Source organism: Anser anser, assembly GCF_964211835.1.
Source record: "Anser anser genome assembly, chromosome: 1".
Classification (NCBI taxonomy): Eukaryota; Metazoa; Chordata; class Aves; order Anseriformes; family Anatidae; genus Anser; species Anser anser.
Genome location: NC_139720.1, coordinates 43,268,218 through 43,282,277, shown reverse-complemented (window position 1 = coordinate 43,282,277; position 14,060 = coordinate 43,268,218). Strand labels below are relative to the sequence as shown.

The 14,060-nt window shown below is 36.6% G+C and overlaps 1 protein-coding gene across 7 annotated transcripts in view; it reads right to left on the bottom strand.

Annotated features, from left to right (window-relative positions):
• The window catches only part of PTPRQ (protein tyrosine phosphatase receptor type Q), a 138,406-nt gene that overhangs the window by 2,556 nt on the left and 121,790 nt on the right, over window positions 1-14,060 (bottom strand). For all 7 annotated transcript variants that reach the window (XM_083819710.1, XM_083819707.1, XM_083819711.1 and 4 more), the window contains 7 exons: window positions 12,750-12,840; window positions 11,267-11,343; window positions 7,828-7,962; window positions 7,599-7,724; window positions 5,231-5,379; window positions 3,460-3,595; window positions 22-145 (listed from right to left, as the gene is read on the bottom strand). In XM_083819710.1, coding sequence (XP_083675836.1) covers window positions 22-145; window positions 3,460-3,595; window positions 5,231-5,379; window positions 7,599-7,724; window positions 7,828-7,962; window positions 11,267-11,343; window positions 12,750-12,840 — 838 coding nt within the window. The remainder of the gene's footprint in view (window positions 1-21; window positions 146-3,459; window positions 3,596-5,230; window positions 5,380-7,598; window positions 7,725-7,827; window positions 7,963-11,266; window positions 11,344-12,749; window positions 12,841-14,060) is intronic.

The window sequence follows — 14,060 nt, the reverse complement described above, 5'->3', positions numbered from 1 at the left end:
AAATAATCTGTATCTGCTTACCTTCCATGGCATCCAGAGAGTCCATCTTCTGAAGTGCTGAATAATTTACAAAACATATGGGTTGAGTACTTCCCTTGCTTGTCAACAGGTCCAATACACATTGATGCAAAAAAATATACTGTGCCTGTGAGATGTGAATTTGAAGATGTTTGATTAGACGAAAAATATACTTTCAAAACAAACAAAAAACTTTTTGAATTTTATAATAACATCCAGATATTATCAAAGTAACTGCAGATTAACTCAGTAATCTCAGTACTATGGTGATATTATACATGCCTGACCTGATTTCATTCATTACAAGGCATAAGGCATTACAATTTGTCACAAGATGTTATTTCAGATGGCTAGTAAAATACATGAAATTATTCTAATCATTACTGAGAATTACAGGCTGATCCACATTTTTCTGTAAAGGTTTGTTCTATGAAGAGATGATTGACTACTTTTTGTTACTAGTAAGACTGAAGAAACTGAACATTAATATTTCGGTGAGAAGATTTTCTTCCTTATAGCATAGAGAAAACCAGCAGGGTGCACTCAAATGCAAAAGTTCAAGGAGGATGCAAAATGTTCTGGGAGGATGTACTATGCTAAGATAAAAAACGAAAAAAAAAAAAAAGCAAATCAAACAAAAACCCCACATTATTTTTAGTGATACTTCTTGGACTGTGGCATCATTTTTAGCAGACTATAATGTGAAGAGTGGAAAACAAAAGTTACTTTGACATTTCCAAGGGCATAAAGTAACTCTGGGTAATAATCACTGAAAAGAGAAAAATGAAAAAGGGCAATGTCAGGATGAAATAAATAACAAAATAAAAGAATGAAAGCAGTCAGAAAAATAAATGGATTAAGTCTATCTTCACACGGGAGTAGATGCAGAAAATGAGCAAGATCACAGAGCCACATATTCATTTAGGCTAGAATGGACCTGTTGAGATGAGCTAGTGTAACATGCTGAGTCAGCTAGACCATGTTGCCCAGGACCTTGTTCAGATGGGTTTTGAATATCTCCACAGATGAAGATGACCAAAATAAGGTTAGCTTCCTTCATTTTTGCATGGGTAGATATATTAGTGTAAATTCTCTGCTCAATAATTGCTAATTGTTAAGTTTCAGTGGAATTTAGAATTCAGAGTTTAGAACTCTGAAAGCTTCATAACTTCTCGCATTCATACAGTTAGTTTTGGGCGTGTAGCAATGAAAATCTTTCTAGGTTTGCCAGGGGAAAGCGAAGCAGGATATGGGAATGTATGGTATTTCCCAGTTATAATTAATTACATTCTTAATTATTTGGAGGTATTTTTATGGTTGGAAGTGAGAGAGACCAAAAATATCGCTAAAGATTAGTTTATGAGCTTTACCTGGAGTCCAAGGGCAGGCCTTTGTAATGTACAGGCCATCAGGCAGAACACCCTGATACTGAGATTATACCTATACTAGTGAATTAAACTGTGCCTGGGTACGTTGCCAGATGGTGGAACTTGATCAGCCAAACGACTTGAAAATGTTTGAATAGTCGTTCACATAGTTTTGATCCACACCTACCACCACTATCCCCAATAATTCCCAGGTGTGTTTCAGGAGTTATTACAGACTATGGGTTGTTCCCTGTAGAGAGCTTGCATGCAGCCCACTTTTGGGGGGAGTGTGGTAACTGCAGAGGTGCTTAATTGTACAAACATAGGCCATTCTGTGCCTGTTGGTAACAGACAATGATTGCTGGCAAAACGAAAACAATTTTGAAGTTATAAGAAGGAAAAAACTAGGTCTGACAGCAAGTGATTTTTAAATTTATTTTACTCATTAATCCTACACTTTCACTGAGGGATCTCTAAACTGAGTTCTGGAAAGGAACTGTCCCTCTCCTCACACCTTTTCTGCTGATCACATGACATATGAATTGTAGACTACTAAGTAGTGGTTTGTCGCAGAACTGTCAGAATAGCTTGATTACTGAATCTGCCATAAAGCTTAACAAGGTTCAGTTCACTTTGGTCAAGTTTTAGCACTGATCTGCATTTTATAGGCTTGCAGACATGAGGTAGAAATGATCTGGATGGAGAACAACCTGCCTCAGGATTTTGAAGCTAGTATACAGATCTATACTTGTTTTGTTCAGAAATCAGAATTATGAAGGCATCTTCTATTACATTTTGGTAGGTCTTTTCATAGCATCTGCCTAAATATGCAAATGCAGAGATAAGAAAAACTGATTCAAGTTTTAAAACTGTACACTGATCTTATCAAATATCTTACTGTTTTAAGGTCTGGTTTTGAAGGACCTCCCATTAAATTGTCTTCCAATCTTCGCCTTATTTTCAGATGATTCTGTTTGTAGTCAAAAGCTTAAAACAGAACCAAAAAAGCATTCCCAGAGTTCATCATCACAGGAAATGGGCAATTGTTTAGCTGCATCATGAGTTCAAACGGAAAAATTCAAAGTGATTGGTAAGCAGACAGTACTTTTCAAGAAATGTGATGCTGTCACAAGGTCTCACAAAATCTTAACTGCAATTGCTGAAGAGAGTTTAACCTTCACACATTCTTACACACTTTTCATGTATTTGGACATGATATGGAACAGCAGAAATGTGTTCCCTATGGAGGAAGCCTCCCTACATCAAAATCAGTTCAAATCTATCAGCAGTGTGGAAGTTTGTCCTGAAACTGCTCACCCATACTAAAAAGTTGGTAAGTCATGCTGTAGAGTAAAAGGTTTTAGAGCAGCCTTGGGTTAGATCTGGCCTGCAGAGCATTTATGCAAGAAATGTAATGCAAATACAGCTAGATTTCCATTCCACTGGGCATTTAGAATCAGTTTTAGATGCTGCTATTATTCCGTTACGGATACCCAGATCTCTAAGTACAGCAGAGGTCTTCCTTACTATCATCACTATATCATCACTAACTGATACCCTTAATTTTACAACGTCCTAATTTTACAAACTCTGAAGTCTGTGCTTAATTCTAGCCATATGTGTTACTTTATTTGCAGGAATTTATTAAGACTCAAGAAATTACCAATAAGGTCAAAGGTAAATGATTTTTTAAAAGTCTGGAGGACTATGCTATATGTATACACAAAAAATACAGTTAGGTAGTAAATAAAGTCAAATTTAGTAGTGTAGAAAAGTCATTTTAAACTCCTGTTCTTTAATCAAAACTTGAACTTTCTCAAACTCTGAGAAATTATGATTTAGATTCTAAAAACTGAGTATCTCAGCACTTTTTTTCAGCACTGGCCAAGACTTTGCTGGCCAAGATATACTTAGATAGAAAAGCATACATTTGCATGATGCTAGTAATCCAAATATGAGTAGGATTTAATAGGAAATATATTAGGTAGCTGAATTTCATTAGCTTTCTAGTCTAGTTTTGTAGATCAGATGACTTTTTAACAGCAGGAGAACAGAGTTCAAATATGTGTCTTACCAGATTCTGTACCATACACATTCGTTCACTTCTTAACTCAGCTACAAGGCCATAGATATCCACAAAATCGTGGTCATTTACATGTTGTGTTAAATGGTCTAGTGCAATATAAACACCTGTTCTTCCAACACCAGCACTGCAAACATAATACACAAGATAAAATTAAGTTTGTTTTTGTTTTTGTTTTCTCATTATAGTGTATTTCCTCAGAACATTTTGGTTAAAGTAAGCTGATTGTGAGAAGAAAGTTTTGAAAATTTGAACTCGTTTGCACTACTTTTGTGTGTGTGTCTCCTTAGTGAATGGAATAAAGTGTAATCTGAATTTGAGCTATGTTCTGATTTTGACTTTACAAGGAGTTGTATAGGACAAGTGAGATTTAACTAAATGAAACCCATATAAATGGAAAAACCACCCTACAACTTTTATGTGAATTTTCTAGTGTTCACTGATTCAAAGAATTCACAAGATTTTTTGAAATCACACCCTACACTGATTCTGTGACGCTTTTTCTGTTTGAGACAAAACAACATGGTATCTAGCAAAACGTTTAAAAGAAAATACTTTTAAAAGGAGTACAGGTGTGTAGCACACACTGGTAGCTAGTGTTGTTTTAATTACGGGTTTGAAAATGAATAGTATTTTCTTCAAATCACTATTGGCCTTTTCTGCAATTAGTGTAATAAATACAAGAAATATCACTACAGATAATCAGGTAATGTATAGTAAAACTGTTTTGAACCTGCAGAATCTAATGAGCAGAATATAAAGGATGAGTTTTCTGGATATGAGAACACATGCTGCTGCTTTATTATCACTGGGACCATGGGCAGATTATCTGGCCCATGCTGGTTCCTTCATGTATCTGTGTTGTGCAAATGGCATAGCATTCATTGCAGAAGGGCCCAAAACACATAGAAGTCCTCAAAACACGAAGACTGTGTAGTTCTCTCCTATAGAAGTTTCTATGGCCCCTTCAGTAGAGGAAAATGTCAAACTATCAATGATAACAACGTCAAATAAAATAAGGAGGTTTTATCCCACATTGTGGATGGCAACTGTAGGACACTGAGGACAAATCAAAAGAACCCCTGTGCATGACAAACTCACTGGCCAGAGAAGGAATTTGTGGCACAAAGTCTAGCTTTTCCTTCCACATATTTCCAGAGTCACACTAAGTGAGAATGAGGCAAAGAATCAAGCCTAGACATCTCAGTTCAGATCACTTGGACCAAGTAACCACCAGACCATTTATTTGAAAGTCTAAGTTTAGATGTTAGATGTTTACAGGCATCCAAGTTTGAAATCTAGCATATGCAAACCCCTACACATATTTGTCATTCTCTGTGGCTCACAAATAGTTTCTTCTTCATGATAATGACACACACATTTTAAACACAATTTTAGGGAATTAATTCTTAAGAAAAGCTGTAACTATAATAGAAGTCATTAAAAGCATGTCAGTTGTTGCTATTCCTCTTCTTAAGATAAAGAGGAAACTTGAGATACATCTAGCAGTACATTATGGCAATTTTGAAATAACTCTTTCAAAGACATCACCTCAATGGGATTTCCGAGAATGGAAGAACAGGCCTACTTTGGTATTTTGCCTCCTATAAAGGAGTAAGGAGCCCTGTTGGAGAAAACTTCATGGCTATCCATATTAAAGCCACACCTGGGCACTCACTATTGTTCTTTGGCAACTTCCCTGAGCATTAATATGCACTTGGAATGATAAGATACTAAATAATGACCTGGTAAATACGCTTACCTGCAGTGAACCACCATTGGTGTATTATCACCTGCTCGACTTGCACGGATAAGTTTTACAAAGTGGATAATTGGTGCAGTAGTTTCAGGGACTCCATGTTCTGGCCAAGAAGTAAAGTTACACTGGCGCACCATCATGCAATCTCCATGCTGTAAAATATAAAATATGGCAGTTTTTAAAAAACAAAGAATATCCATTAAGCTACTTGTAAACTTCTCAGCAATTTCATTTAACAAATAAAGTCAGAATAGCATAACCATAAGATGGTACTTGTATCAAGGGATAATTTGTTGTGCACAGATCTTATTGCAAGTTTTTTTGAGAGAGATGGCATCAAATTAATTTTTCATGAAGTATTAATGACTTCAGCAATCACTCTACATTTGACTTCAGTCACTATACCAGTGTAATTTGTAGATTACATGTCGACATTTCTGTAGCTTGTTTAGAAGTTTAGTGAACTGGGCTGACAAATTTATTTAGGGGAAGGCAACTGTTCTAATACTGACCTAGTATAGTTAAGACAAACGAATACGTTGGTCAACACAAATATATTTTCTATGTATTTGGTGCCCTCTCAATTAGAGCAGCAGTAATAGTAACTCAACACAAACAGCTGATTATGATCTGATATCTAAATTAACTATGAAGGACATAACAATAAAAGCAATGGGTCAGGTCAAAGGTCCGTCTAGCTCAATATCATGCTTCCAACAGGAGTCAATGAAAAATCTTAATGAAAATTATAATACAAGACAACAATGTATCTGTAGTTCCATAGTATATCCCTTCCATTCTTAACAGTTTGCAAGCCATGAACCTCCTCAGTCACAGGTGGTACCTAAAAATTTGAAAGCACTCAACAGACTTTTATTCCATTAATTTCTCCAGATTTTTTGAAGTCCTGTACATTTTCAGCATTCACAATATCTTGCAGCAAGGAGTTCTGCAGCTTAATCAAGTCTTGTGCAATGAATTAATTTTTGTTGTCATTTTGAACCAACCACTTACTCTTTTCATATTGCAAGAAACACTGAGCAACTGTGAACAATTATGTGCAACTACTTTAGGTCTATAGTACTAAAACCGATCAACATAAAACAAAAGAGAAGTGATTTTGGATGCAATATGGCAAAAATTGTGAATGATTTAGTGTATACATGCCTTTCACCTGCACTGGATGATCATCAAGAATCCATCCATTTGGATGGAAGGTGAAGTGCAATCTTAAAGACAGCAATATGGCACATTTAATGGCATGCTCATAAATGACGTAACTCCTTGTGGGAGATATTTCAGCTAATGTAAACGGAGCACTTAGACAATTCCAATCCCCTCCTCACTCATCCTACTTAACACATGACTTTGCATTTCGTTAGCATATACTTTTACTCAAAACACCTCCTTTCCTAGTCTTGCTTACTCTGTGTCTTATTTTAGCTGAAAAAAAAATCTTCCCTCAGTCATTTTAAAATGTTCAATTGTCCTGTGCTACATGCACAACATGTCCTTATGGGGCTGACAATCAAGACAATCCTCTAAATGCTGTGCTTCTTTTGTCACATGCACACACTTTGGGATGGTAATGCATCTTTGTATTTGGATAGCTGAGTTCAGGTCCTAGGGTGTGGCTTCACTACATATAACACAGGTCAATGCTGGGAATGCAAAAGAAGGCTGACTTCATCTTGGGTCATCATGACCAGATTCCTTTCCAAGACCACCTTCTGGTTTGACTTAATGTTGAGTGCTAATTTTTCCAATGTGTGGAAACTACAGTGGTGGATCATGGCAAAGATGAACATCTATGCTGTACCCCACACCTCCATTCCCAGCACAGAGTGGGAGTAATACTGATGATTCTCATTTATATTGGGTGAATTTCCTGGGGGTGGAGGCCAATACAGCTGGTGGTACAATGCAAAACAGCTGCGCTGCACCAGAGAATCTTGCCCTTTAATCTGAGAGGGATATATTCAAAGGGATTTGTCTGATAACAGAATGGTTAGGATTACTCCTTTTTAGAAGAGACAACTGAGGTGTCCAAATAGAAACTTCACCTCCCACCGGACCAGAGAGGTTCAGTAACCTTGATCAGTCCTTCATAGCATGTTGGCCATATATCTGAGTTCTTTGTGACAGAAACTGAAGAAAATTTTCAGGAAAAACAAAAACAACAAAAAACTACCACCACCAAGAAAAACAACCAGAAATGAAAACAAAATGCTCAGAAAAAACAGCTAGTAGAGTACATACATATTAAAAGATTAAAAGAACACTGAGAAGTAGTTGGGTGGAATGGAGAACATCTGATGTTCTTTGGGTTGTTGGATAGATTTTATTCAACCAGTTTCCATTTCTGACTTACCCTTTCAATTTTTAGATCTCTGATGGTCCAGTCTATTTGAGTATCTTCCATCAATTTAGTAATTACTATATCCCCAAACACAGTCACTGGTTTATTATCTTCTGGCCAGTATTGATGGCATCTTATCTGCAGTGACATGATTACTAATTAGCAATAATTATATTATAAATTTGACAAAAACTACATACAGAGTTTTCAATTATAGCAATGTTGTACACTGGTAACTTACCCGTCCTTTTTCAAAACATTGTGTAAGCATCACAAGGGTTTTTGCTCTAGTCTCCCACACCATTCTCCAGAAATCACCTACTGTTCCTGGTAATGGTCCCTGAGTTGCAATAAATTCATTTGGACACAAATAGCCCTAAGAAAGAGAAAATATTTAATGCATAATGGTTGGTAAGGAAAAAAGAGTTTGCATGTGACTCATAGCTGTGCCTGTAGTTAACATGCCTAATGCTAGAACCTTGTCAGACATGTTAAAATAATTGGTGTAGGCCTGACTAGTCATTGCATGGCAGATGGCCATGGAGACCTAAGGATGTAAGGCATTTTTTCCACTGTATAGATATGAACCGATGCTCTAATAAAATTTTGGAAATACCATCCTAACAGAAATGCTTTTAGCAGAGATATTAAAAGGATATCAGGCTAGTATTTCCCTTTAAAAAATACCTAAGTCTTCATATTAACCTTACCGCAGATCCAGTCACAAAGAGATGTGTCAGGAGAAGGCCAGCACAGCAGAATTAAAATAGTGCTAAGGTGCAGCAAAGCCAGAGAAAAAAACTGAGGAGCCGTGTGAGAGCTAGTGCAAGCTACACACAACTGTGATGTTTTTCCAGTGATCCTCAAGAATCACAGAATCATTTAGGTTGGAAAAGACCTTTAAAATCATCAAGTCCAACCATCAATCTAACTCTACAAGTCCACTGCTAAACCATGTCCCTAAGTGCCATGTCCATACATCTCTTAAATACCTCCAGGGATGGGGATGCCACCACCTCCCTGAGCAGTCCTTTCCAATGCCTAACCACCCTTTCCATGAAGAAATTCTCCATGATATCCAATCTAAACATCCCTGGTGGAACTTGAGGCTGTTCCTTCACATTCTGTCGCTTGTCACCTGAGAAAAAAAGACCAATACACAACTTGCTGCAAACTCCTTTTAGGTAGTTATAGAGAGCGATGAGGTTTCCCCTCAGACTCCTCTTCTCCAGCCTAAACAGTCCCAATTCTCTCAGTCACTCCTCAATAAATCTTGTTTTCTAGTCCCTTCACCAGCTTTGTTGCTCTTCTCTACATACACTTGAGCACCTCCATGTCCTTCTTGTAGTGAAGGGCCCAAAACAGAACACAGTACTTGAGGTGCGGCCTCACCAGTGCTGAGTACAGGGTGATAATCACTTCCCCAGTCCTGCTGGCCACACTATTTCTGATGCAAGCCGGGATGCCATTGGCCTTCTTGACTCCCTGGGCACATGCTGCTGGCTCATAATCTGCAGGTTGTCAACCAGCACTCCTCAGTCCTTTTCTGACAGGCAACTTCCCAGCTGCTCTTCCCCAAGCCTACACCACTGCATGGGGTTGTTATGACCCATGCGCAGGACCAGCATTTAGCCTTGTTGAATGTCATGTGTCTGGACATGGCCCGTCGATACAGCCTGTCCAGATCCCTTTGCAAAGCCTTCCTGCCCTCAAGCAGATTAGCAAGAACTCCCAAACAATTTGGTGTCATCCACCATCTTACTGAGGGTGCATTTGATCCCTAATCTTTGATAGAAGGTCTTTAAGAAACCTTTCTGTAGAGGTCGATTTTTTTTTCCAGTGTTGGCTTCATTTGTTTAGTTCATTTATAAATTGATGCAAAATTTAGTGAAAAGGAAGTTAAAAAAATCTGTGTAAATATCCAAGCATGGGTTCTCATGGATCTGTTTTCTCCAATAAACCAAACATACCCTGCAGAACTCTATGTACTACAGAGCATTTAAAATAACAGCAATAGCAATAAGAAGAATATGTTTATACTGTAGAGCAAGCAATCTGTGATATCACAGAGTTCAGCTTATTGTTCAAAAAACTTGACACAGTGGTTTATAGTACCATCAAAGTTCCTTGTTGGAATATAGCCCTATAATTCACAGATGCCTCTTACTTATTCTATCTATAATATGCAGAACAGGTAGCAGTGGGAAACCATGTTAATCCTCCCTAGTTTAAGAGTGAGGTGAGGAACTGTAGTTCAGGGATACAAAATCCACAGTTCAGTTACTGACTTTTTCTTGTTTAAACAGTGAAAATAAAAGTAGCATCCAAGTTTCCATTTTTTAAAGATCTCTATTTTCCTCTCTTTATACATACGCATATCTATATACACCTAGATAAAAAAGTAGGTAAATACACACAAACACTTATTGTATATTTACTCCTATATGTATTTATATATTTACATGTCCACAAATATATGAAGTGAAAACATATAAAGGGTAAAGCTTTAGCCTTGAAAAAATGGTCTATTCACTGATGAATGGTCATCTAAAGTGTGATGCCTACATGCAGTAAAGATAGACAATCTCAGCAGGGAATACTCTCTGCAGCTGGCTTCTGCTGTTAGTTTTCCTTTCCTAAGCCTTGGCATGTTAGTTAGTGACAAGAAGGGTAAAGTCTAGACCATGCTCCATCTCATCTCCTTCTCAGTGGTTGTGTGTCCCAGAGCCATGTTGCCAAGTAACAGCATGGTGTGGCTCTTTCTTTCTACTGCTTGTCAGAATCAGGAAATTACATGCTTTTGCTAATGAGAAGGGAAGATGTTGTTGAGGTATGACACCCATTCTCAGCTCTATGGCTGATTCCCTGTGAATGTCTTCTAGTTGCCTGGGAATAACTACCTCTACTTGCCATTGTGTCATCCATTTAGACTACAGTCTGCATGTCTGGCTATGCGTATGAACAGCCCTTAGTGTAAATCAAGTCTTGACCTCACTTGAGACCATCATCCACTGTTACAACAAAATAAATGCATAATTATGACAGATACTTTGAGCTTCAGGAGGACAAAAATGATATAGGCAAGACTGACGACAGAAAAAATATAGTCAAAGAATTTACTGAGAACACAACTAGAAAATGCGAGGTCTATGAAGAAAGTTGACAATGAGAAATACAGTATTGTTTTCTTCTTCAAAAAGCATATTTACATTTTCTGCCATCATATTTTTCACAAAATAAGCCATATAAACCCTGACCACCCAAATTACTAGCCATTTCTATAAAACTGTTTGATTATCTTTGAATTATCCTGTTTGTATACAACGGTTCCAACTCTTGTACCAAGACAGAAAATAATGCTCATCTCTAAACAATTGACCTCAGTGGTAGTTTCACTCTTGCCTTTAACAATAGTGATATGAGATGTTTTAAATGAGGTAATTTGATGAACTCAGTTTCAATTAGTATTGAAAATCATTGGTGAGCAATGAAAACAGGAGAATTTATATTTTAACTAGTCAGGTTCAATGCCACAGGAATCACTTGAACAATGCCACAGAAACAGTAGCTGTAGTGAATGAAAGAAAGATTAGAATACTGTTCTTCTTGCAAGTTATTTCTTGACCTGTTCTTGTACTAGAAAATAGAAATAGTAACAATGTGAGAGACTTTCTACTTACAGATACATAGCTGGCATTAATGTAGTCAGATCCGGGAATAGCAGCATCAGGCATCAGCTTTACTCTGTTGTTATTATCTATCATGAAAATAAAGTCTAGTTAACTAGAAGATTTGTTCAAAAAACATGGATGCATATAACAAATGGAGTTCTAAGAATTAAAAAATAATATTATTTTTAATATAACAACATTTGACACAGTGGAACACTCACTACAAAGGCAATTTAACCAATTTCCACTATAGCATGGTCATTCCTGTTCCAGAAATATTTTAATATAGTTCTTTTTTGTTAAAATGGTGGATGCTCCAAATCTTCAAACTAGATGTGTGTAGGAGGATCCTCTGACTAATGGTAGCCTCTGTACTTTAAACCATGCTGTTCTAGCATAGGCAACCTCCATACAAATCAGAAAGCAGGGCGAAGGAACTGACAGTCTTTTTATCATGTGACAAATTTGACCCAGACGTTGGCACTTTTCAAACTTCTTTTATGTAACATAAACTCATTGTAACAGAAAAGTTTGTTTCAAAGAAGACTAAATAAAAAGTGATTGAGAGTTTCCAATTTGGGCCCACAGTACGCATTCAGAAATGATGAAAACCAGGAAAGATATATGTAAGTGAACGCTGAAACCAAACATTCCAAACTTCGATGTTTGGTCCACACCTTACTAAAAAAACTAGAACACAAAGTTAAAAAATTGTGAAACTCATCTGTTTATATTTTATTGTGTCATGAATATCAATTTTTAGTGACTGTAATTTAGAGTACGGCTTGAACAAGGCAGTAGATAGCAGTAACAGCTGCTGTGAAAAGTTAATAGCACAGAAAGTAGCATTATTAACCAAGGAATGCCATTCTGCCCATCTCACATCACAGCTAATGCTTAAAATAATAATGACATTTCTTGTCTTATTAACTGAAAAATGAAGCAGTGTTGAGTACAGAGAGACAGACTCCTGTCTCCTGTGATAAAATCTAGCCTTGGCTTATAAGTTATCATACAGTTACTCTGATCTTCTATGGAACCTTTGCAGCACAGTTACACATATCCACAAGAAAGCACACCCAAGCTCCTGTGGTAGCTGAATGCACAAACATGTGGATTTTATATGTTTTAAAAAAATTACTTCTCACTAAAGGGAAAAAAAAAACAAAAAAAAAACCAGGAAGAATGTTAAAGAGTTTGCTACATGGGTTGAATTACAAAGCTAAGAAACTACTGAGGCTACAGTTTCTTGCACCTGCATATTAAAGCTTGTGAGAGCAAGTTGAAAGCTACTTGCAAATAAACCTGTCTTTAAAAAAAATAAATAAAAAAGGAAATACCAACTACTTGACAGAATTATTTCATAATGCGGACATGATTGTACTGCCATACCAAAGACAGATCAAATAAAACCACAGCTGCATTCCAAATATATGCTGCACTATTGAAGGTAGAGAGCAAAACTGAGGAGTTGATTAGTAAACACACATACATGGCTTTATGTTTGGGAAACGATTCTTAGACCTGTTCCAAGGCAGATCAGCATCAGTTGAAGCAAGGTCTTCAAGAAACTTGGGAAGTTCCTGTAAAGGAATAAAACGTAGAATCACAGAATGAATCATAAATATTTTTTAACAAACCTTTGCATTTCACCTGCAGTAAATATAAGGAATGGATTAATAGCAATTTCCCCTGATACAATCAATCCAGTAAGAGTGAGAATTTTTTAGTTCTGTAACATATTATGTTTCTAAGAAAAGCTGGAAACAATGGAGCATCCCACTTCACTGTCAACCCTAGTTACACCAGCAACATTAGATGAAGCACTGCAAAAAATGTTGTTGAGTTGAAGAATTAAAACTTGCATGAACATTCACCTTTCCAAGTCCAGATAAAGTCAGCCTATCACCTTCTGTAGTTCTTTTCTGTCTCTTCATGAAATCACATACTTGGTAACCATGCCCTACTGACTCAGTCTTATTTTTGAATACTGCCTCTTCCTGACTCCTTTAGCTTGGGAGAGCTTTTGCCACAGCATGAGAACTGATGAGAATTTAATTAAGTTGAGACAACTGGCAATTAGTTATTGTTCACAGGACTGTTTGTGAAAAGGGTGGGAAGAGTTATTTTTGGTCATACCACAGTTTCATAACTGATCATTAGTTCTGTTACAGAAGGGCAGAGATGAATAAATCATTCACATTGAAGAACTTATTTGAAGGGGGTGCTTCTTTACATATATAAGTGTAATTTCCAAAGCTGAGTAAAAGAGGGGAGACAAATTCATGACTTTTTAAGGCAGTAAGTACATTAATGTGATGATCTCACAGTGGTGAAGAGACAGTGAAAAACTCATAGAAAAGCCAGAATTCAGACTATTTATTCTATTTCTCAGTTAACTACATTAACTTTAATAGATTTTCCATTTCTTTGACAAATTTTATATGTAGATATATTTCAACTTCTAAGTGAAGATTCAGATAAGATCTACCTATTGCTCTGAATGTGTACTATACACACTTTTGTTGCTTGTGCTGAGTAATCCCTTCAAATTTCTCTTTTAGTTACTCTCTAGTGGGACAGACAGCCATATAATCAGATTCCATGTCAATCATGTTCAAGTGCTCTTTCACCCTATTTGAGACAGTTTGCATTCTATAAACAAAATTTAATGGGCAACTCTTAGCAAATAAATAAATAAATAAATAAAGTAATGAAAAAATTGAAAAAGCAAGAGTATTTTATATTCCAGTGATTTTCGTCTCATTGCTAAATCAAATATTTTGTCTGTCTCATTCGATGG